Source organism: Chelonia mydas, chromosome 7 (genome assembly GCF_015237465.2).
Source record: "Chelonia mydas isolate rCheMyd1 chromosome 7, rCheMyd1.pri.v2, whole genome shotgun sequence".
In the NCBI taxonomy this organism is placed as follows: Eukaryota; Metazoa; Chordata; order Testudines; family Cheloniidae; genus Chelonia; species Chelonia mydas.
Genome location: NC_057853.1, coordinates 27,503,457 through 27,527,995, shown reverse-complemented (window position 1 = coordinate 27,527,995; position 24,539 = coordinate 27,503,457). Strand labels below are relative to the sequence as shown.

At 38.2% G+C, this 24,539-nt stretch overlaps 1 protein-coding gene across 6 annotated transcripts in view; it reads left to right on the top strand.

Moving 5' to 3' along the window:
- CACNA1D (calcium voltage-gated channel subunit alpha1 D) overlaps window positions 1-24,334 on the top strand; it is a 321,562-nt gene extending 297,228 nt beyond the window's left edge. For 4 of the 6 annotated variants that reach the window (XM_043551623.1, XM_043551627.1, XM_043551622.1 and 1 more), the window contains 8 exons: window positions 3,678-3,794; window positions 4,749-5,116; window positions 5,554-5,580; window positions 6,558-6,707; window positions 8,975-9,138; window positions 17,646-17,767; window positions 20,527-20,847; window positions 22,116-24,324. In XM_043551623.1, coding sequence (XP_043407558.1) covers window positions 3,678-3,794; window positions 4,749-5,116; window positions 5,554-5,580; window positions 6,558-6,707; window positions 8,975-9,138; window positions 17,646-17,767; window positions 20,527-20,847; window positions 22,116-22,409 — 1,563 coding nt within the window. In that variant the 3' untranslated portion in view covers window positions 22,410-24,324. Of the gene's footprint in view, window positions 1-3,677; window positions 3,795-4,748; window positions 5,117-5,553; window positions 5,581-6,557; window positions 6,708-8,974; window positions 9,139-17,645; window positions 17,768-20,526; window positions 20,848-22,115 lie in introns of all 6 variants that reach the window. The other 2 variants (XM_043551625.1, XM_043551624.1) reach the window with 2 other exon arrangements.
- The last annotated feature ends 205 nt before the right edge of the window (window positions 24,335-24,539 follow it).

Genomic DNA, 24,539 nt, shown 5'->3' with positions numbered 1-24,539 from the left:
CAGGAAGATTTACAGATCGAATGAGATTACTTGGATGTCAAACTGATATAAATGAGAGCAGAATGAGCCCCAGTTCTTTTGAAATCACTTTTATGGTACTATGGTTTAAAATGGGTGTTTTGTAAAATACTACAGTACTTACATTAAAATTTACAGTCAATTGGAAAATCTGAGGACCAGATCCTGCCTTACATTAAGGCCAGTTTTGCTATTGGTGTGCCACAAAGTGATCTTAAAGCTTCCCTAAGGGGGATTTCCCCTGACATTGGAGAACCCGCAGGGGGTGTAACCTAGCATGGGGGGTGGAGACATATCAAGGGTTGGAAGGTGTGGGACCCCTCCAGCAATCTTTATTGGCAAGATGGTCTCTAGGGGAACATCACAAACTGCTGCAAGTTAAAGAAGCCTTTAGCCTCCTCCAAGATTGAAAGTAGTGGAAAAGGGACTTGGAGCCACTTTTCCCTCTTCCCCTGAGACTCTGATGAACTATGCTCAAGGGCAGTGGAGAACTGAGCCTTGAATACATTGATTGAACTTTCTGCTACAGGGCTAAATTTATTGGAATATGTGGTGCTTCAAGTCTGTGGCCCAGCCTTGGCAGTCATAACATTTAATTATAATAGCACTTACAGTAGTTCTTGTGCAGCTCTTATTTAAGAAGAAAATGGTTTCCTAGTGCCACATTCTGGCATGTGTGGCAAAAATTGTGTTACTCCTGGGGAATTCTGTGCGTGTGAAAAATTCATGTCCCCCACAGATTTCTTTGCTTCCTCGCAGAAAAATGACTTTCTGACAGGGCAGCAATAGGAAGCTGCAAGAGCAGTCACACACCACTCCCTAGCAGCACAGACACTTCATTCCACCCATGCTCTCTTCCACCCAGAGCAGCCGGTGGAGAGGTAAATCACCGTGGGGCTGGGGACACCCCAGCTAGTGGCACCTACTCTGAGCCAGGATCAGCTGCTAGTCCCGGCTAGGCTGGAGGCAGGAGAAGTGTGTGGGGAGGGGTCACTGTACAGGGAGCTGCTCCCCCATCCATCCAATGCCTATGCATCCAGACCTCCCACACCCAGACACCCCTGCCAAGCCTCAACCAGTACATCCAGAACCCCCCTAGCCCTCCATACCCAAACCCCACCCCACTGAACCTCAACCCCTGCATCTGAATCCCCCCTGCACCCAGACCTCTTGCCTCCAGACTCCCACCCCTGCACCTAGGCCACCCCACACTGAGCTCCCTGCACTCAAACCCTGATGCTTCCACCCCCTGCACCACCACACATCCAGACCCCCACACTGACCTCCAACTAGCTGCACCCAGACCCCCACCCCACCAAGTCCCACTCTCCCAGCACCCAGACCCCTCTGTTGAGACCCCCACACCCAGACCCCTCTGCTGAGCCCCAACCACCTTCACCTGGAAGCCCCTGCAGAGTCCCATTGCTCCTGCACCTGGAACCCTCCCCCACAATAAGCCTCTGTGCATCCAGATCCCCCCACACCTAGACCCCCCCACTGAGCTGCCTGCACCCAGATTGTCACACACAGAATCCTCTCACCCCACACCTGGATCCCTCCACACTGAGCCCCTCCACACTTGGATCCTGCCTGGTTGAGCCTGCCTGCTCCACACCTGGTGTGCCTGGCACAGAGGCAGGGCCCCACAGTGTTTCTGGGGCAGGCTCAGACCTTGTGCTGTGTCAGGTTCAGGTGCAGCCTCACTGCTAAGTCCGTGTCCCAGGGGTGAGGGGCCTGCAGGGTGATCTCCCACCTTTGTGCAGCCAGTGGTCTGTGCTCCCCACTGCCATGCTGGACCCTCTGCATTTATTTATTGACAAATAAAATTTGCAGAATTTTAAAATATTGTGTGCAGAATTTTTAATTTTTTGGCACAGAATGCCCCCAAGCGTAATTGTGTGCGCATCCCGCAGACTGGGAACCCACATACTCAAAAGGCACTGTCAAGGTTCCTTCCCCACTCTGAACTCTAGGGTACAGATGTGGGGACCTGCATGAAAGACCCCCTAAGTTTATTCTTTCCAGCTTAGGTTAAAAACTTCTTCAAGGTACAAACTTTGCCTTGTCCTTGAACCCGATGCTGCCACCACCAAGTGTGTTAAACAAAGAACAGGGAAAGAGCCCACTTGGAGACGTCTTCCCCCAAAAAATATCCCCCCAAGCCCTTTGCTGGGGAAGGGTTGATAAAAATCCTCACCAATTTGCATAGGTCAACACAGACCCAAACCCTTGGATCTTAAGAACAATGAAAAAGCAATCAGGATCTTAAAAGAAGAATTTTAATTAAAGAAAAGGTAAAAGAATCACCTCTGTAAAATCAGGATAGTAAATACCTTACATGGTAATCAGATTCAAAACACAGAGAATCCCTCAAGGCAAAACCTTAACTTACAAAAAGACACAAAAACAGGAATATACATATAAAATAGCACAGCTATTCTTCCAGCCATTAAACAAAAGAAAATATAATGCGTTTCTAGCTAGATTGTTTGCTAACTTTTTACAGGAGTTCTGAAGAGCCTTCCTGATCTGTGCCCGGCAAAAGCCTCACACAGACAGAGCCTTTGTCCCCTGCCACATGCAGGCTTCCAAAAGAGCAATTGAGAGGAACCTGAATTGGAATTTAGTAAAGTAATGGACTAAGCAGGAAAATCATCCATTTCTTCTGCAGTTTGATGGCATCTAGAAAGAAATTGAGATGAGGAAGCCACTGTTTCCTTTTCAACTTCAGATCCCAGCAATCACAACTCTTAAGTCAGGTTCTTGGGACTACCCTCTGGACAATAAATAATCACATTTTACCTGCACAGACTGCATTTTCATTGTTTTGGATGGCCAGACAATGATATTTTTCCTTGCATATACCAGCAAAGCCTTGATTAGCACAATTTTACTGTATGTTTATTAAATGGGGAAAAGCTCTCCTAAAAATCACGTTAAAAGGCCTGTCTGTACAAAGGCATTGCTTTCTTGGCATGGAGTGCGATGTCTGCTTATTGTGTGGCATGTAGGTCCACTTGTTCATTAACATATTTTATATGAAAGAAATTTGCCACTGCGAGACCTGGACACCATACTGGTTTAACTTCGTCGGCATTTGCATCTGACCTTCCTCTCTCTTCCTCAGTTTCTTTCAGATCTTCTCTAATCCTGTTACTGTTATCTCCCTGTGCTTCCTGAAGGGAAGGCAAGGCTGCAAACAACTTTTGGGGCATGTCGTCCTTTGGAATGAAATGCTTTTCTTATTGAAATACCTTTTATTAAGAGCTTATTGATTTTTAATATGTATTGGCACTCTGCAGCAGGATGGATATTATGCCCATGAATAATGCACTGAGGGACTAATCGAATGCCCAGTATAGTCAATGGGAGTCTCTCCATTGACTTCAATGGGCTTTGGGTTGGCCCTCAAACCAGGATAAAAAGGAGATATATTGGACTCGGTGTTACGCTGGTGTAAGCATGGTGCTAATGACAGTGGACAAAGGCTATATAGGTTTAGTTCTGTAAAGTAGCACCTCGTAATTACATTTATAGCAAGATTTATAGACTTTACCTTGACAAATAGACTATCCTTTTAAAATAAGTTACCTGCTTGTGATTTAATTTCAAAAAGGAAACTATATTCCTAATGTATTATGATATTTTCATTGATTTAGGCAGGACTAAGAACTCTTCATGACATTGGCCCTGAAATTCGTCGAGCTATATCCTGTGACTTGCAAGATGATGAACCTGAGGAAAATAATCATGAGGAAGAGGAAGATATATATAAAGTAATTACTCAGAAAGTAGCCACATGGCAGAATGTTTTATTATATGTTTTTATATTTCTAGAACTCATCAGACCACTTGGACTGCATCTACCAGAATATTTTAAAAGATATTTTAACCAAAAACAATTTTAACAAAAGGACACATTCCATCCCCTTCAAAATTTAGCTGAAATATTTTTCCTATAGTTACCCCACACAGGAAAAGTCACGAGAAAAGGCATGAGTCTTAAGCTATGCTCAGTAAGTCAACAATATCATGTTCTCTTAGGCCAGTGGGGGAGCAAATTCCAGCATCAAAGGCCATGCACTACACACCTTACCCCAGAAGTTCAAATCAAGGACTGGAAGTGAAAGTACCTCAACTAGTCTCAGCTTTTACAATGGTAGATAGAGAAAGGTGGATTCTTAGGTTGCCAGATTCCAGACTAAGACAGCATAGTTTAAAATCAGCACCTTGAATTGCACATAAAAGCCAATTGGAAGACTTGGGATAATAAGTGTAAAATACTGACTATGGTGGCAGACACTTGTAATTAAGGGGGAATCTACTTTCTACATTAGATGCTCCTTCTGAGTTGTCTTCAGGGCACCCATGGAGAGCATGCTTCAGCTGTCTACTCTAGGAGGTACTAAAAGCAATAAAAGGGTGAGTTCCACATCCAAGAAACAAGGTCAAAGGTAGAGCTCGTCAAATAGTTAAAGAGCAGGTTTGTGAATGTTTCTTCAAAAAGGAATGCCAGGTTCTGTTTGTTATTATTTGTGGGGTCATGTTATTAATTTCTCATTAATATTTGGAAGGCTGTCATGTATTTGTTTAAATATATGCAAAATCAAAAATGTTCACAAATTTTAGCACAAATGTTTATTCATGCAAAAATGCATTCAAGAAGCGCATTTATTAATTATTAGCCCGTTTAAAAATGTTCAGACATCCTTTTTTTTTTTTTTAAACAGAGGAATGGTGCCCTGTTTGGAAACCATATAAATCATGTTAGCAGTGATAGGAGAGATTCGTTTCAACAAATCAATACCACACACCGTCCCCTGCATGTCCAACGGCCTTCAATTCCATCTGCAAGTAATACTGAGAAAAATATGTACCACCAGGCCTCAAATTCTGTTTTCCATAACCATCATAATCACAACTCAATAGGAAAGCATGTTCCAAATTCAACAAATGCCAATCTCAATAATGCCAATATGTCCAAAGTTGCTAATGGAAGGCACCCAAACATTGGAAATCATGAGCATAGGTCTGAAAATGGATACCATTCATCCTCCAGAGCTGATCATGAGAGGCACAGAAGATCAAACAGTAAGAGGTAAACTTTATGATATGTTTGTGTTCAGTAAATAAACATCCTATAGCATGTGCAATAATTTAGAATGGTGTAGTGCTACTCCAAAACTCCTCCCGGGCTACTTATTACCTAATATATCAAAAGCTGTTTGTTTTAAGGATGGTGGTAGAGGTACTGGTTGCTTTCATTTTTCTTTTTTATTGTATTGACAAATGAAACTATGATTTAACATATAACTAATTTCTTACCCAGTTAGAAAAATATATTTAACACAATAGCCCATGTAATCTAGGAGTGCATTGTCTCAAAGAGTTAAAATATGTTTTTTTTAAACAAATCCATTGGACAGTCACAGTATAGAAAGAGTGTAGTCACCATTAATAGTGAAGTTCTGAAAATTATTTTAATAGTCTGATTAAAAAAATTTCTCTCCACATTTTTATGGCTTTCCTGGATAGAACACGCTATTATGAAACTTACATTAGGTAAGTGCATATTGTTTAAGACATATGTTTAAATCATGAGACAACATAAAAGCTCTCAATGTTCTTACAGTGGAAAAGCAATAATAAAGTAGCCAGAGTTAACCGGAAACAAACTTAGAATAACTAAAGTGTGGAATTAAAAGATACAAAATGACTACAAATTTGTGATAATTTTATGGGACTAATTTCACCCCATGTCTGTATGGTAAGTGACTCACATGGGCTGATAAAGTTCAAGACTTTGAACTTGATTCTGCGTTATTAAAATCAATGGTATGTTTGGCAATGACTTTAGTGGACACAGGAGCATGCCCAAAGGGTAGTTCCTGTTTAAAAAATGTCAAGTTTAATCCTACTTCACTTAGACTGGAGGAGATAAAAAGTATGCAATGTTAAAGGTATTACTGTAAGAATTACTTAATATTGGCTAATGATATTTATGGGCAAGGAAAAGATAACCTATTTAGTGTTTGTCAGAGTTGCTTGCGTTATGAATATTAGAGGTCAGATAGAGGGCACCTCCTGAAAAGTATTTCTTAATCTAGTAGTTTTTATGTTTAGAATTTGCACAGCTGTTTTCACACTTTGCTTTGGAAGACTTTACTGAGTGCTCTTATATTTTTGCCCACTGACAAATTTTAGATATTTGAGAAACTTTTTTCATACATGTACTGTAGACTTCCAGCTTGAAAGACTGATTTAAATGTGCTTGACTTTTCTAACTACTCACAGTAACTACAGAAACATAGTAAATCTACCATACTTCTATTAACGCTTTAAAACAGAAAAGCAAAGACAGAATACCCATGTACCCATCTGTAGTTCAATGGAAGTTACTATAAAGCATCAGTCCAGCTACGAGAGAACTTGTATGCCTGTCTTTATTTTTTTAAAAAAACTATGCTAAAAGTGCAGGTTTAAATATAACCGTTATGGATAAAGTATAGTGAAATCCCAAACCACTGTACCAATTGTAGGTCAGACTCCGGTGATGGGCATCTACCAACTATTTGCCGTGAAGACCATGAAGTTCAGGATTACTGCAATGATGATCATTATATGGAAGAGCAGGAATATTTTAGCGGAGAAGAGTATTACGAAGAAGACTATATGTTGTCAGGAAGCAGGTGAGATTATTAGTCTTAACTACAAAAAATGTCAATAAATTATGTACGTACACCTAGCGTTACATTAAACACACTTTATACCTTAAAAATTTCACTATTCCTTTCTTAGGGAAATAGAACAGTGAATGAGAATGCAAAATATACTCAAGCACATCTCATGTTGGGGTATGAAATGAGACCCCAGCAAATCCCTAATACATAATTCCAGAGTAGTGACAAAGGAAGTTAGTTCATTTGGACTGTGAGAAACTCTACAGTCCAAAATCAGAGAAGTCCCTACATTTACTGGGGAAAAATTGAATACCACTTGAGATAAATGAAGATTTAAGGCGTGCCCCTGCTCCCAATGAAGTATATGACATAACTCCCGTTAACTTCAATGGCAGCCGGATCAGCCTCACTTGGGGAAGCTTTTAATGATGGTTCATTTGATTCCATAATCTCAGCAGAAGGAAGGATGATAATGAGACAGATAAACTATATGATGGACCCTGTATAGTAAAACATGACCAAATAAACTACAGGCACAACCTCCCTTTATCAGTTCTCATCGCATCACCTTTTTCCATGTACCTGGTACAACCAGTTGATACTGTGATACCTGGCCTTTGGGCACCACTGCATTATAAATATTTAGTATGACACATTTGTTTCACCCAAGTCACGTCTTTCACAAGAATTTCATGGACTGAATTTGCAGAATTGCTGAATTTGTATTTATTACACATTCATAACCCTGAGTGAAATTCTAATTTACATTAATCTGAGTCCACACCCTTTTCCCTTTCCTTCCTGGCCCCTACTCTAATTCCTGAGGTCCAGTTTTCCCACCCAATTTCTCCCCATTTTTGGACTTGTTTGGATTTTCCCCAGCCAAAATTTCCATTTGAAACTCGTTTCTTACAGTTTTAATATATCTGTCCTGCAGCATCCTTAGAAGGCCTGTTCTAACAACTTTCTTTTTGATCCAGTGTCGACAATTCTTGTGACTTTCACATTCAACAGTTTAACTTCTTTTATTGCTGTCACTTGCTCAGATTTATTCAAAAAGTATGTATCTATTCCATGTAGATCCAAGCTTTCCCACTTCAGCTTGGATTCATACAGTTACCTGAACTGGGCGAGGGGCAGTCATTAGGTCATTAGTATGCCCTCTCCTGACTTTCTTTGCATTTAGAACAATCTGTCTTTTCATGGTCTGTCATTTTACTGTGCTAACATTTCATGGAACAGGTCTCCTACTTTTTTGGCAACAGTCAACATTCTCTGTTTTACAAACTGCTTGTAACCTTTTTTCAAACATGTCAAATGTTTCATACATCCTGTTAGAAACCCCTGCCTCATCATGAATTATACACAGATTTGTACTTACAGGAATAACGGTAGATTGTTTCCACCTTCCTTACAAAAGGCTACTATCATCTCTCCTAAGTTGCTATCTAGAAAGATTCCAGCTGTTCAACCAATTCCACAGCCTCATAAGTCTCCTCAGCCTCCATGTGTTGGTTTTAATTTGCAAGGGCAGATTCCCTGCTTCCATTCCCTGCTTGTCCTAGATGTACCTGTGCATATCCACATGTGCCAAACATAACAATCTTCTCTACTCCTAGTTCAGGTGGAGTCTCCACCTTCTTTTTTCTGTGTGCCCTACCTGCACTCCAAACAACTCAGATTGGCAGCTGGCCCCAAATTGAATTGGTCCATCCAAGTTAGCAACTAAGAACCCCCTCCACTTCCATTTCATTAGGTATCCACTCATTTTGGATATAATATTAATTAGAGTCAAATAGGCCTTTGTAATACTCAAGCAGCAACAGTCTGAACTTTTTGCACTGAGCCCCGCAAATTACCCAGAAATCATAAGGAAAGATGTGGTGGGGGTGAGGAAAGAGTTTTGTTGTTTTTAACCAGAGGATAATATTGAGGCCTTGAGTTATAATCTTCAGTGATAATAGTAACATTGATGTCAAGGATTACAACAACGTGGTTTTTTACCAAGCATAATATTATTTAATTAAACCATGAAGGTTAATGTGTGACTTATTCTAAACAGACCAGCGTATGGCAATTTTCTCATAATCAGTGCACAATCAGAAACCAATATGTTAATAATGAGTCATGTTTTTCCGGATGTTTTGTTTAGTTCTCATGCTGCGGCAAGAATCAGTATAAGAACAATGCCTGCAGTCCTTTGGCCTGGTAAATGAAAAGATTATTGATCAGTTCATTGAAACTGCCCTTATTAACAGTATGTTTCTTTAATTCAGGCATACGTATGACTATCACAACAGATATCACTGCAATGACTTAGATTTTGAGCGGCCAAAAGGCTACCATCACCCACATGGATTTTTTGAGGACGACGATTCACAGATCTGTTACGATTCAAAAAGATCTCCTAGGAGACGGTTGCTACCTCCAACACCTACATGTGAGTACAGTAAAAATGTCTAAGTGTGTCAGATTTTTAACAGTGAATACGTGGTCAGTTCTACATAGAAGCTTGGATGAAAAAAAGAGAACATTCTTGTGGACCTTGACATCGTTCTCACCATCACTCCTTGTGATTTTTTTAGAGTAAACCCCTCTGATTAGTATATTTACCAACTTTGCAGACAACAGATGGAAATGTCTATCTTGAGGTGCAGCCCACAGAATCTACAGGTCCCAGCATATAACTGCATGTGTCTCTCATTCTCCCTTGCTTCCCTCATCCCTTCATCATTTCATTAACATGATGTGACTGTCCTGCATTTTCTCCAGCTAATATAGAAAACATTGCAAAGAAACAAAGTCCCTGGTCTCCGTTTACTTTATGAAGTCAGTGGAAAATGGTCAGGTAGGATGCAGCATACATAGAGATTTGCCCTACATAGAGCTTGGATCAGGAAGTGTTTTGTGTGTGTGTGCGCGCCCCTAAGGGAAACAAAGGGTTATTCATGTTCACAGGTTTATTATGTTGATATAAATCAAACCGAACAATTGTCACTCTAGTGACTCACCCTCTGGCACTTTCCATGACTCTTTCAAACCAGATACACCACCTGCTAATACTATTATAGCTTTTATTTGATTTTTTTTTCAGATGAAAGCAACACAAGCTTTCCCATTTATTTTTAATTTGGAAAAGGTGTTTTCTCAGTTAAGGGCATCTGCACCTGTATCTCCCCTCAGTGGGTAAGTGCACCCATGCTCAAGCCTCCACCTCCCCTGTCGTTGCCTTTCTTGGGTGGAGACACGTCTCCCTCCCTTCTCAGTGGCGTATCTCCATGCTTATCAGTTCCCTGCCTTCACTATGTATTTCTCAGCAAAGGCAGTTTGCCTAAACAGACCTGCTTGCTTTCTCTTCAGAGATAGATAACAGAGTGATTGCTAGGGATATAAGTTACCATGCAGCACTTCCTCTGCAAGTCTACAGAGAAAGCATATTAAGAACAATAAAATAACTTGATTGTATGCTAATAATCTTACCAGGCATCACTCCAACCTAAGCGTTTCTTTGTGATTACAAGTTCATGGGTGCTTCAGCTCAGAACAAGCACACAGTCTTATAAGGCCTCAGTAGGCCATGTCCTTCTAATCCTTCCTTAAGGATTGGGGCCTTTCATGGACCAGGGGTCCTGCCCATCTGCTGGATCAGAAAGAAGGCCCTGATTCAGGTTAAACGCCAGGCTTTTATCCAAAAGTATTTTCTTTATCTGTTGGTCTCTGCGGAATCCAGTTTTAACTGGTATATGTGCATCTTTCCAGGGAGGTGGCTTCAAAGGCTGATAACAGAGAAAGTTCATTAGCATCCCCCCACTCCCACTAGAGAAGGTCCATACAATGTAACAACAACATAAACACAATTGCATTTTTAATACAATGTATTACAAAGGTATTAGCTCTAATTCACTGAGGTTTAACTTAACTCAGTAAAGGTTATCTTAATTTGATAAATTTTATTCAGAATATTACACAATATTATCTGTCTGTCGCAGGTGTTTTGTCAGTAACAATACAAGTACTTCATAATGCTTCTCTTTTTGTGGATATAACCGAGGCAGTCTCCATCCATATGGTTTTAGCAAACACCACAGATAAATGTAAACAAAACAGCAATAAGTCACCAGGACCAGATGGTATTTACCCAAGAGTTCTGAAGGAACTCAAATGTGAAATTGCAGAACTACTAACGGTAGTCTGTAATCTGTCATTTAAATCAGCTTCTGTACCAGATGTCTGGAGGATAGCTAATGTGACACCAATTTTTAAAAAGGGCTCCAGAGGTGACCCCGGCAATTATAAGCCTGTAAGCCTGACTTCAGTACCAGGCAAACTGGTTGAAACTATAGTAAATAACAAAATTACCAGACTCATAGATGAACATAATTTGTTGGGAAAGAGTCAACATGGTTTTTGTAAAGGGAAATCATGCCTCACCAATCTACTAGAATTCTTTGCAGGGGTCAACAAGCATGTGGACAAGGGGGATCCAGTGGACATAGTGTATTTAGATTTTCAGATAGCCTTTGACAAGGTCGCTCACCAAAGGCTCTTAAGCAAAGTAAGCTGTCATGGGATAACAGGAAAGGTCCTCTTACGGATTGGTAACTGTTTAAAAGATAGGAAACAAAAGGTAGGAATAAATGGTCAGTTCTCAGAATGGCGAGATGTAAATAGTGGTGTCCCCCAGGGGTCTGTACTGGGCCCAGTCCTATTCAGCATATTCATAAATGATCTAGGAAAAGGGGTAAACAGTGAGGTGACAAAATTTGCAGATGATACAAAACTACTCAAGATAGTTAAGTCCCAAGCAGACTGTGAAGAGCTACAAAAGCTACAAGAGCTAAAAACTGGGTGACTGGGCAACAAAATAGCAGATGAAATTCAGTGTTATGAACTGTGAAAGTAATGCACATTGGAAAACATAATCCCAACTATACATATAAAATGGTGGGGTTTAATTAGCTGTTCCCACTTAAGAAAGAGATTTTGGAGTCATTGTGGATAGTTCTCTGAAAACATCCACTCAATGTGCAGAGGCAGTCAAAAAAGCTAACAGAATGTTGGGAATCATTAAGAAAGGGATAGATAATAGGACAGAAAATATCATATTGCCTCTATATAAATCCATGGTATGCCCACATCTTGAATACTGTGTGCAGATGTGGTCATCCCATCTCCAAAAAGATATACTGGAATTGGAAAAGGTTCAGAAAAGGGCAATAAAAATTATTAGGGGTATGGAACGGCTGCCATATGAGGAGAGATTAAGACTGGGACTTTTCAGCTTGCAAAAGAGACAATTAAGGTGGGGTATGATAGAGGTTCATAAAATCATGACGGGTGTGGAGAAAGTAAATAAGGAAGTGTTATTTACTCCTCATAACACAAGAATTAGGAGTCACCAAATGAAATAAATAGGCAATAGATTTAAAACAAACAAAAGAAAGTATTTTTTACACAATGCACAGTCAACCTGTGGAACTCCTTGCTGGAGCATGTTGTAAAGGCCAAAACTATAACAGGGTTAAAAAAAGAACTAGATAAGTTCATGGAGGATAGGTCCATCAATGGCTATTAGCTAGGTTAGGCAGTGATGCTGTCACAAGCCTCTGTTTGCCAGAAGCTGGGAATGGGTGACAGGGGATGGATCACTTGATGATTATCTGTTCTGTTCATTCCCTCTGGGGAAGCTGGCATTGGCCACTGTTGGAAGACTAGGTACTGGGCTAGATGGACCTTTGGTCTGGCTCACTATGGCCGTTCTTATATTCTTATATAATTTCAGATTGAATACAGCTAAAATGGATTGATGGTGTTTTCCCCCCAGTACTTTTGGGGGGTAGCATTGCCCTTTCAATGGGCTTTTTTTCAAATCCTATTAAAATATCTTGGTATTATTCATCATCAAGATCTCTTATTTGAAATTCACACCAGATCCTCCATTTATTATCTCAGAAACATTACTAGAATTTAGTCTGTGTTTTTTCTCATGCGTGCAGAAATGGTCATTTCTACTTTAGTTTCTATGTTGAAGTAGTGTGGTGTATTGCTACATAGACCAGACAATAAAACACTCTGTAGACTTCAAGTTCCACAGAACGCTGCCAGCACGTTTCTGACATGTACTCCTATTTTTCAGTCACTTTGTCCACTGCTCAAATCTTTACTTTGGCTTCCAACTAATTTTTGTATTACATCCAACATTGCTCCTCTCATCCTCCAAATCCCAGTGTAGTCCTGATTTACATACCAGTCAAGCATAAATAGATTAGCAATGCCAGTCTTCTGGTGCATTTTCGAGCCAAATGAAGTACTTGGATCTTGATCTTTGAACTGTGATACTTCATGGGTATGAACCATTTTTTTCCTTGTTTGTTTTGAGAAGCAAATAGTAACTCTGTTTTTAATGCTAGACATAAAACATATTTGATTTCTATTGCTTATTTTCTTCAGTGGGGAAGGGTCATTAGAGTCTAAAATGCCCTGGGACTCATTATGTAAGAAATGCCAAATAAGAGCAGTTTTGATTTGTAAAATGTGAAAATGCATGAAGACCCCAAATCTGATTAAGATTCAGAAGTGTGTTAAGAATTAGTTTTTGTGTGGGAGGGAAGTGTAATGGGGTCACTGCCACCCTCCCCAGGGTAGGGTCAGCGGCTCTTTTAAGAAAAAGTAGAAAACCATAATGAAAAGCAACAAATACATAAGCAGTTTTTGCAATAAGTTCTCTAATAATGTTATCTATGCAGGACTCTCACTTCTGAGCTTCATTAGCTTTTGCCTTTTGGACCCTTGGTGGTGGTAGTGAGATAAAGCACAAAATCCCTATAGGTCATCACACTGGAGAGTATAAATGTTGCTCTCCAGATGTTCCCACAATTTCCTTCAAATGAGTGAGAAGTGAAGCCACCAGAAAGTTACAAGCCTTCTGCTAAAGGCATCAAGGAACACCAACTTAGAAAGGGACTCCTCCTCTGTCCTTCAGGGAAGCAGGCTCCTATATAGCTTTTCACCAGTCCCTCTGATAACAAAGATACTGGAAAATCTCAGGCTCTTCCCTTCAGCCCAGTTAAGGGGTTTGCCTCTATATGGTTCAGATGAGAGTGGAATATATATACCCTGTACATATAAGTGAGAGAGAAACCTTGAGCTAAAAAGTTCTCTGTGGTCTCTTCTCTTCAGGAGCGGTGGAGTGGGAGGTTTCTCTATGGTAACAGCCTGTCAGCCTCATTCAGCTTTTCCTCATAAAATGTTGGTGGGCTAAAGTCCTCCCAGTCGCAAACAATATTAATCTGATAAGTCTTTAAAGAAGATTTACCAGTGAAAGACTGTTCCATTTTATGTTCTTGCCAGAAAAGACATTTAGGGCCTGGTTCTGATCTAAGTTGCATCAAAGTAATGCAGGGGTAATGCCAGTGAAATCAATTGACTTAAACCAGTGCATTTTGGCACTTTAATACCCCAGCAGGGTTTAAAAGAAGGAAGATCCAACTAAGTCATTTCAGTTAATGTTTGAGATGTTTGTGAAGGATACATTTATGTGTACATTCCAAAACTGATACATTACACTGGAGAATTTCTATGAGCATCCAAATATGATCCAAGTTAATGTAACACACTGTGCCTTGGGTGAGTATTGCAGTTTGTTAGTAGATTCAGCTCTGGGAGCTCTGAGATTTGGGGCCGTACGGTAAAGATCAGGCCGTAAGGTATCCTCAAAGGTATTTAGCCACCTAACTGTTTTTGAAGTCAATATCTTTGAGGATCTGTATTTAAGTGCTTCTTTCTTACTCACTATCTTCAAATTTCTGTACTTTTCAAAAAGATGCAAAGAATGGTTTCCATGGACAGATTGGTACCTCGCAGGTTTTTCATCATGAAATCCACATGATGGAATTTACCCGGATTATGGAAGTTGAAGTTAGACAAATTCAGACTGGAAATAAGAGTGTATATTGTAAACAAATTAGGGTAATTAACTATTGGAATAGTTTATCGAGGGTCACAGCTGATTCTCCATCACTGGAAATTTTTAAATCAAGATTCAACGTTTCTAAAAGATCTGCTCTAGGAATAATTTTTGGGAAGTTCTGTAGCCTGTTTTATACAGGAGGTCAGACTAGATGATTACAGTTGTCTTTTCTAGCCTTCGAATATGTTTTTCCTAATAACATGGAATGGCTTCTTACTAGGGCTGTCAAGGGATTAAAAAAATTAATCGTGATTAATTGCATGATTAAAACAATCACAATTAATTGTGTGATTAATCGCACTGTTAAACAATAATAGAATACCATTTACTTAAATATTTTTGGATGTTTTCTACATTTTCAAATACATTGATTTCAATTACAACACAGAATACAAAGTGTACAGTGCTCACTTTGTATTTATTTTTGATGACAAGTATTTACATTGTAAAAAACTCCAAAGAAATAGTATTTTTCAATTCAGCTAATATAAGTACATGCTGATAATGGGTTCTGCTCGATAACGATCCAAACCAGAGTGGATTGACGCATGTTCATTTTCATCATCTGAGTAAGATGCCACCAGCAGAAGGTTGATTTTCTTTTTTGGTGATTCGGGTTCTGTAGTTTCTGTATCTAAGTGTTGCTCTTTTAAGTCTTCTGAAAGCATGCTCCACACCTCGTCCCTCTCAGATTTTGGACGGCACTTCAGATTCTTACACCTTGGGTCAAGTGCTGTAGCTATTTTTAGAAATTCACATTGGTACTTTCTTTGCGTTTTGTCAAATCTGCAGTGAAAGTGTTCTTAAAACGAACATGTGCTGGGTCGTCATCCAAGACTGCTGTGACATGAAGTATATGGCAGAATGCAGGCAAAACAGAGCAGGGGACATACAATTCTCCCCCAAGGAGTTCAGTCAGAAATGTATTTAATTCATTATTTTTTTAACCAGCATCATCAGCATGGAAGCATGTCCTCTGGAATGGTGGCAACAAATGAAGGGGCATACGAATGTTTAGCATATCTGACACGTAAATAACTTGCAACACCGGCTACGAAAGTGCCATGAGAATGCCTGTTCTCACTTTCAGGTGACATTGTAAACAAGAAGCGGACAGCATTATCTCCTGCAAATTTTAACCAAACTTGTTTGTCTGAGTGATTGGCTGAAGTAGGGTTGAGTGGACTTGTAGGTGCTACAGTTTTACATTGTTTTATTTTTGAATGCAGTTATTTTTTGTACATAATTCTACATTTGTAAGTTCAATTTCATGATAAAGAGATTGCACTATAGTACTTGTGTTAGGTGAATAGAAAAATACTATTTCTTTTGTTTTTTACAGTGCAAATACTTGTAATAAAAATATAAAGTGAGCACTGTATTCTGTGTTGTAATTGAAATCAATATATTTGAAAATGTAGAAAACATCCAAAATATTTAATAAATTTCAATTGGTATTATATAGTTTAACAGTGCGATTAATCGCAATTAAACTTTTTAATCGCAATTAATTTTTTGAGTTAAGTACGTGAGTTAACTGCAATTAATTGACAGCCCTACTTCTTATCTATCTCAATATTAAAAACATGGTTAGTACAAAAAACTACTACTTTAATTTACTTTGATTTGTGTAATGTTTCCAAAATTACACATTACATCGACCTGCAAAGAACCAAGGATTTGGTAGTTTCTCTTTGGAAGCATGGTTTTTCAGCATGATGTAGCCCGATCTATAGATTTTATATATATCTATATACAGAGAGAGATCCCCAGATGCCACTTGGAGGGTCGACAGGTTTTTGTCCCAAGATCAGGCCCAGTATTATTCAAATTATTATACAGTTGGGAACCCCAATGTGCACAGTTGCAATATTCATACTATAGAAACTCCTCTATATTTACAGTTTATTAATACATTTAGCACAGTCTCAAACACCCCAGCTCAGTGAGGTAGATAGAGATACTACAAAATATACATCTGCACACTCATATACTCACACCATCCCTTGTAGAACAACCTGAAGTGTTAGCCATCATCTTCCTCACACCATCACCTTTCCCCTCATCACCAGTGGCCATCATTCTGGCACCTCCCAAGGACTACATCTCCTTCTTCGTACCACCCCTAGGCTGGGATGTCACTTTTATAATATGTTGTGCTGATGCCACTATGTTTGATGCATATTCAGTAGGGGATTTCCCTCTTTTCTTTATTTGTATTTCCTCAACTTACTAATGTTGGAGTATCTTTTTTCTATAGGTTAGTATATCAATGATCTTAACTTATTATTATATATGTTAATTTGTTACCATGGCCCTTCTGTGGTTAGGTATCTGTGGATGTAGGTCGTGTACCTGTTGTTATATGTCAGTTCATTGCCATAACACTCATGTGGTTGGATCATGTACCTGTGGCCAGAACTTCCCTTTGAACACTCTATTTTCAGCTTCCCAATACTTCGGGTTTCCATTGGCTGTTTATCTGTTCAAAGGTCATAGGCCTTAAGTCTTACGTTAACTTGCTGAAGCTAATGTCTTACAGGATACAGGCCTGTAAGTTCCTTGCATTACTGCTGAATATAGTGCAAACCATTGAATATAATAAAGGCAAGCTAGCCCACTGGGCTACAATGAGGAACTTAAAGCTTCAGTGAAGAAATAAATAGGTTAATTGTTATTTTAACTATATACAAGAAGCTTACAATATACAGCTAAAGTCAAGCACCTTTCCCAGTCTGTTCTAAAGTACTCACTTTGAACCCTTCCTGAATTTTACCTCTATTAACAAATGCAACTTCCACCTCCTGTATATCCAGTTTGGGTATTGAGCTGCCTCCTTCAGTAAGTCAACAAAGCCCATTTAAATCTGTCCCAATACCTGCAGGGTTGTATTAGGTTGACCCATACTGGAATTTGGAAATATTTGACATTGAGAATGATCATAATCATTTTACTAATGAAACATTGTTATATTTTAGCAAATCGCCGCTCTTCCTTCAACTTTGAATGCCTCCGCAGACAAAGCAGTCAAGATGAGATACCTCTCTCTCCTACTTTTCACCACCGCACTGCTTTACCACTGCATTTAATGCAACAACAGGTAATTAAAAAATCTTTATAAACTGATGTTTAGTTAGACCAATTTAGCTTAGATCTTGTACCTCCTGGCTTCATGATTGTTTGAAAACCCATCGGTAAGCTCTGTACTTTGCCTGTGTACCTTGACCTACTTCCAAACAGTTGTGTACCTCACCACCTTTGCTGTGGTTGCCAGAAACAAGGCCTCCTAAAGCTGAATCTTCAGCAATGACAACTTCAGATATTGTAGATGATCTGACACCAACCAACAAAAATATTATTGGGGAATGCCATAAAAATATGATGTTCCCAACCATTCTAAATGCCCACAGATTAAGAAATATTGTCAGGTACTGGGTCTTTTAGCCACTCTGTTAATAGTACTGCTGTTCCTCAGGCTTTTTAACACATGAGTATATTGGAACAACTGCTTCAGGTATATGGTTACCCTACAGCTGATGCCCTTGCAAAGTCTTCCTCTGCAGCAACACTACCACCTATTTTACAGGCACTGCACTTTGCCGTGCACGGATTTATTTTTAATCTTTTCTTTCAGAGAAGTTCGACTGGTCTTTTTTTTCATGCAGTCTGAGATCTTGACAGCTGTTTCATTTTTTAAATATATAAGCTTAGTCCCTTCAGGCCTATCAAATAAGGGATCAAGAGTAGTTAAAAATGACAAAACTGTACTGATGCCTAGACCCTCGAATATAGAGTAATAGGTGGTCACTGTAATGTATGACGATGGTGGAATCTGTGTTTGGAATAATGAAAACATTTAAAAATACTGGCAATACATACTAATAACCCTTCACCACAGCTCCCTCCTTATACCGTATCCCATCTGAATAAATCAGCTATCACTTACTGCTTTCATTGGTGTTTACTTTCTCATATGCCATTTGGTTTAAACTACATACTATATTCTGTGACATGTTGAACTTCATGATGTTCTATGATTTCTAGATCAAAGTTCAAATAGAATGAAATAGTTTGCTGTTGTATCATGGGACAAATTCTGAGCAGTGTTAGTCCCTTTTACACTGCTCTGATTGTATGGTGGATGGTCCACAGGGTTTGCTGCAGCCAGAGCAGCTCTTAAACTGAATTATATCATGCCATCTGGGAAAGACCCAGGCAGCCATAAAATACAAGGAGCTTAAAGCCAATTTAAAGATTAAAACCAGCTTCTTCGTCACCTGTTCCTGCAGGAAAGAAGGAGCAAAGATCAGGGACTATAGTCTGTTTGCCTTACTTGCTGAATATTAGGGTTGTCGATTAATTGCAGTTAACTCACACGATTAACTCAAAGAAATTAATTGCAATTAAAAATTAATTGTGATTAATCGCAATTTTAATCGCACTGTTAAAGAATAGAATGTCAATTGAAATTTATAAAATATTTTGGATGTTTTTCTACATTTTCATATATATTGTATTATATGTTGTATATTTTTATTATAAATATTTGCACTGTAAAAATGATAAAAGAAATAGTATTTTTCAATTCACCTCATACAAGTACTGTAGTGCAATCTCTGTCGTGAAAATGCAACTTACAAATGTAGATTTTTTTGTTTATATAACTGCATTCAAAAACAAAACAATGTAAAACTTCAGAGCCTACAAGTCCATTTAGTCCTACTTCTTTTTCAGCCAATCACTAAGAGACAAACAAGTTTGTTTACATTTACAGGCGATAATGCTGCAGTCTTCTTGTTTACAATATCACCAGAAAGTGAGAACAGGCATTTGTCTGGCACTTTTGTAGCCACCATTATAAATGTATTTATGTGCCAGATATGCTAAACAGAAGTCTTAAAAGAGCAACACTCTGATGCTGAAATTACAGAATCTGAACCACCAAAAAAGAAAAACAACCTACTGCTGGTGGCATCTGACTCAGATGATGAAATGAACATGTGTTGGTCCATTCTGCTTTGAATTGTTATCAAGCAGAACCTGTCATCAGCATGGACGCACGCCCTCTGGAATGGTGGCTGAAGCATGAAGGACATATGAATCTTTAGTGCATCTGGTACATAAATATCTTGCGACATCAGCTACAACAGTGCCACGTTCTCACTTTCAGGTGACATTGTAAACAAGAAGCAGGCAGCATTATCTCCTGCAAATGTAAACAAACTTGTTCATCTGAGCAATTGGCTGAACAAGAAGTAGGACTGAATGGACTTGCAGCCTCTAAAATTTTACATTGTTTTATTTTTGAATGCATTTTTTTTTGTACATAGTTCTACATTTGCAAGTTCAACTTTCATGATAAAGCGATTGCACTACAGTACTTGTGTTAGGTGAATTGAAAAATACTATTTCTTTTGTTTTTTTACAGTGCAAATACTTGTAACCAAAAATAAATATAAAGTGAGCACTGTACACATTGTATTGTGTTGTAATTGAAATCAATATATTTGAAAATGTAGAAAACATCCAAAAATATTTAAATAAACAGTATTCTCTTAATGTTTAACAATGCAATTAAGTGCGATTAATATTTTTAATTGCTTGACAGCCCTACTGAATATATTTTATTAAGCAAATATTCAGTCACAGTGTATCAAATAGGGTTTGGTCAATAAAAGATCCACTAGATAGATACTTGCCTATGTTGCCAATTAATTTATTTCCATTCCTCCCCGTCTTTTATATTGTCAAGTATCAAACGTATAATAATTAGATTGGATTTGAAATGAGGAATAAGCCTGACTACAGGATTGTTTGAGGTACGCTAACTCTTGTACTATTTTTACTTCCCTTTACCAGGTCATGGCAGTTGCAGGTCTGGATTCCAGTAAAGCTCACAAACATTCACCAAGTCGTTCAACACGTTCTTGGGCCACCCCACCAGCTACCCCACCCAACCGGGACCGAACTCCATATTATACACCTCTAATCCAAGTTGACAGGGCTGAATCTACAGAGCAGATGAATGGCAGCCTACCGTCTTTGAACAGGAGCTCCTGGTATACAGATGACCCTGATATTTCCTACCGAACATTCACACCAGCCAATTTAACTGTACCTAATGACTTTAGGCATAAACATAGTGACAAACAGAGAAGTGCAGACAGTTTGGTAGAAGCGGTAAGTATTGAATAATCCCTGAAGTAGCCAAGTGTGTCTGTTCAGTTTTATGTTAATTTTACTATATACCTGGAACAGACCACACTGGAGTGTACTTAATCCACATACTTCACTAGAAATACTGTATTTCAAATTCAAATTCCCAAAAAGTAAGGTGGGGAAAAGAAGGTATGGACCAGATCCTCAGCTACTGTAAATCAAAGTCCACTGACTCCCCATCTGAGGGCTTGGTCATAGCATGAGTGTCAGAGAGAGAACATGTTGACAACTTCATCCCAGGAACTAATGTATTAAAGTATAAAACAAAGAGGGGAATGAAAATTGGGAGCACTTCAAGAATATGACTTAAAACAAGGTTTCACTGTTGGCTAAATACTAAGAACTAGATACTGCGCTGCCCTTCCATAATGGCTTACTGAAAAGGAATGGCAGAAGGTGCCTGTCCTTCTGGTGCTTTTATGCAAGGTCAAAAGTCATCAAAGTCCTTGCATTAACTTGTTAACCTGAACACAAGGATGTGCAAAGATATGGAAGGGGTGCGCTGATGGGGAATGCCCATTGCAATCCGAAGAAATGGCACAGTTGTTTCTTTGCATGTACTCTCAATAATATTATGAATTAGTAAGTGGTTTTTTTGTTTGTTTACAAAGCTTTAAAAACAAAGAATACTATGTAGGGTGCTGAGAATTATCATTATCATTACTCTCCCAATTGTAAAATGTTACTGAACATCCCTATCAGTCTAGCTAAGTAGCATGTGTCATGCTCAGGAATATAATTTTCAGTCTCCCCATCTCCAACATCAGTTCCCTCCCACAGCTGTGAACCAGAATGTAACTTAATTGTCATCTACAGAAAACATTTTAGCTGAAGTTTTATTATACACTTGCTTGAAGTTTTATTGCCTAGTGTGGCTTCAAGCAGAATTCTTCCTTAAATTTTATTACAGTAAACCAGTTTTTAGTGTATGATGTTTATCAAGGGCTTGATTCATTTTAAACCTCCTATAAAAGAACTGAATGTCATGCATTGTCAGTGACATCCTTACTATGTTGATAAAACCCTCTTTGGGGCCATTTGACTATTGTAAACGCAAGTTAATTACATGTAAGATTTTGTTCTGGTTGCTCTAGTGACTTCAGCTCATAGACTCTCTTGGGCTTTGCACCTAAGCTATCCAGGAGAAACGTGACGCTTGCTGTGTATTTATTTATAACCTGCTCTTCATTCTAAACATTGAATCCACATTTATCCTATTTCTTTTTCAGGTACTTATATCTGAAGGCCTAGGGCGGTATGCAAAGGACCCTAAATTTGTTTCAGCTACTAAACATGAGATCGCTGATGCTTGTGACATGACTATTGACGAGATGGAAAGCGCAGCAAGTAACCTTCTCAATGGAAATATTAGCAATGGGACCACTGGGGATATGTTCCCCATTTTAAGCAGGCAAGATTATGAACTTCAAGACTTTGGTCCTGGTTATAGTGATGAAGAACAAGACACTGGTAGATATGAAGAAGACTTAGCTGATGAAATGATATGCATTACAACCTTATAGTATTTAGCAAGAAACAAATAAATAATTTTTAATAACAGAAAAAGTGCCTCATAGTTCAAAGATGCTAGGCACTAGCTGGAATTAATAACTAATCAAGCTTTGTACAAGTGATGTCACACCTCAAGGAAGCCATAATTTATTTATCAGTAAGTGTCTCCAGGTTGTTGAAATGTGATCAATGCTGTAGTACGTCAAGTCCTTTACCACAGAATCTTCATTTCCTCAGTAGGAATAGAGTTATGTAAAACCAAGCCAATTCTGAAGATCCCGTTTCCAGAGGACTAGAGAAGAGTTCTGAGGTGTAATATCTTGCCTGTCTTTCAAACCTGTGCTACTGTCATTCATAGTGAAGCAGGAGTTTCTGAATGAAAAATATGTGTAGGTCCAGCACAAAAAATATGTGGGGAAGACTACTATGTGAGACAGGTGATGGCAATCAAAAGTGTAATTTCCTCAGCATTCAATAGCATATCAAATGTTCACTGCATTCAGCATATCCATTCTAATATTGTTTTCAAATTTGCCTCCTGATTTATTTTTCTTAACACTCTTCTAAAATATGTCAAACTCTACCTACCAGAAATCTTTGGAAAAAAGAACCTAAAAACATTTCTGTCATATGTAACATTAGTTTACATAGGAAAATATCATTCAGATAGTCTGTTTTATGACTATCATGTTAAGGGCAAAATATACTGGAATAATTGCATTCTTACTAATGCACTTGCAACCAGGTTAAAGTAGAATTAGTTAAGATAGTTTGTTAAAAATTATATAGTAGAAATTACTGTAAATGAATTGTAATATACAATAATTTGTATTTGTAAAGAGATGTTCTATATTTTGTAATTATTGTACCGTAATTGAACTGCAGCAATATTTATGAAACCTAATTATTGTAATTCTCCGCAGAATTCTAGATATAAGTATTTTTACTTGGAATATATAGAGCTATAGGATAAATATTTAACTAGAGCCACCACTCAATGTAAATCTCTTTTTGGGGTAAAGTGTCAGGTTTAGAGAAACTTGACAATATTCAGATTTTATAAAATATTTTGAGTCAATAAGAATCTCTCTTTACATAAGGGATGCACAGATATCTATTTTCAGTCCTATATTCAGAAAATTAAAAGAATGGAAATTATCTGCTAATTTTTTTGACTGACAATAAGCTGTGATCTTTTTATTATAAATATCCTAAAATTATAGATAAATACTAAATTAATTGAAAAAATTGGCCATGTCTTCATTGGTCTTGAGACATTTATAATTTTATCACAACTAAATTGACCAAGTAGCCTAATTCTGTATTCAGAATATAGGGCAGAAATTTTTTTGCAGGTGGATGAAAATGTCTTAATTCCAATCCTGTGTACTAATTATTCCGCTCATAATGAAAAACAAGATAAAAGGACTCTCCCCAGAACCAGTCAGATTCCTGATATGTAAAAATACTACTTTATTGCCTCTCCCCTTTTGCTGTTCTATGTGCAGATTATATACTTTAAAGGATTTATTTTTATGCAATTGAAAGAGGGATTAGGTTCTGTTCACGATGCAGTAAAACCCTGATACAAATACAATTTTGGGGGGAAATGTCAAAATCTTCTATTTTATTAACACTGAATAAAATTGACTTGCTCTGCAAAGTTACCTTATCAGGGTTTACCTGTACTTAACAAGATAGGTAGCAATTCAGTTCACATTTTTAAAATGTGACATATAAAACATGTCAATAAACATTTTTGTACATAATGAAAGTTTGCTATGGATACCTTTCAGACCTCTTCTTGAATCATTCTTATGTCAAATGCCAGGATAATAACTTAAGGGTTTGTAAATTATTTCTTGACCTACATCATTTTGTATTAAAGCAAATGCAAAATGTTCTTCAGAATAAAACCGTGTAATAATTTTATTATACTTGGGGCTCCTTCGTCTAACACTTTCAACCAGTGTAATCTCCAAAAGTTAAACGCTTATTGCAGCATTCAGCAAAATGGTGGTCTTTCATTTGGAAAATGCACGCCTAAGGATTTACGCTATTCTAGCCTAAACTTTTTATGAATCGTTGATCTGAAGTATATAAAACATGCATTTAAAGCTGATAAGGCATTTTGTGTGTAA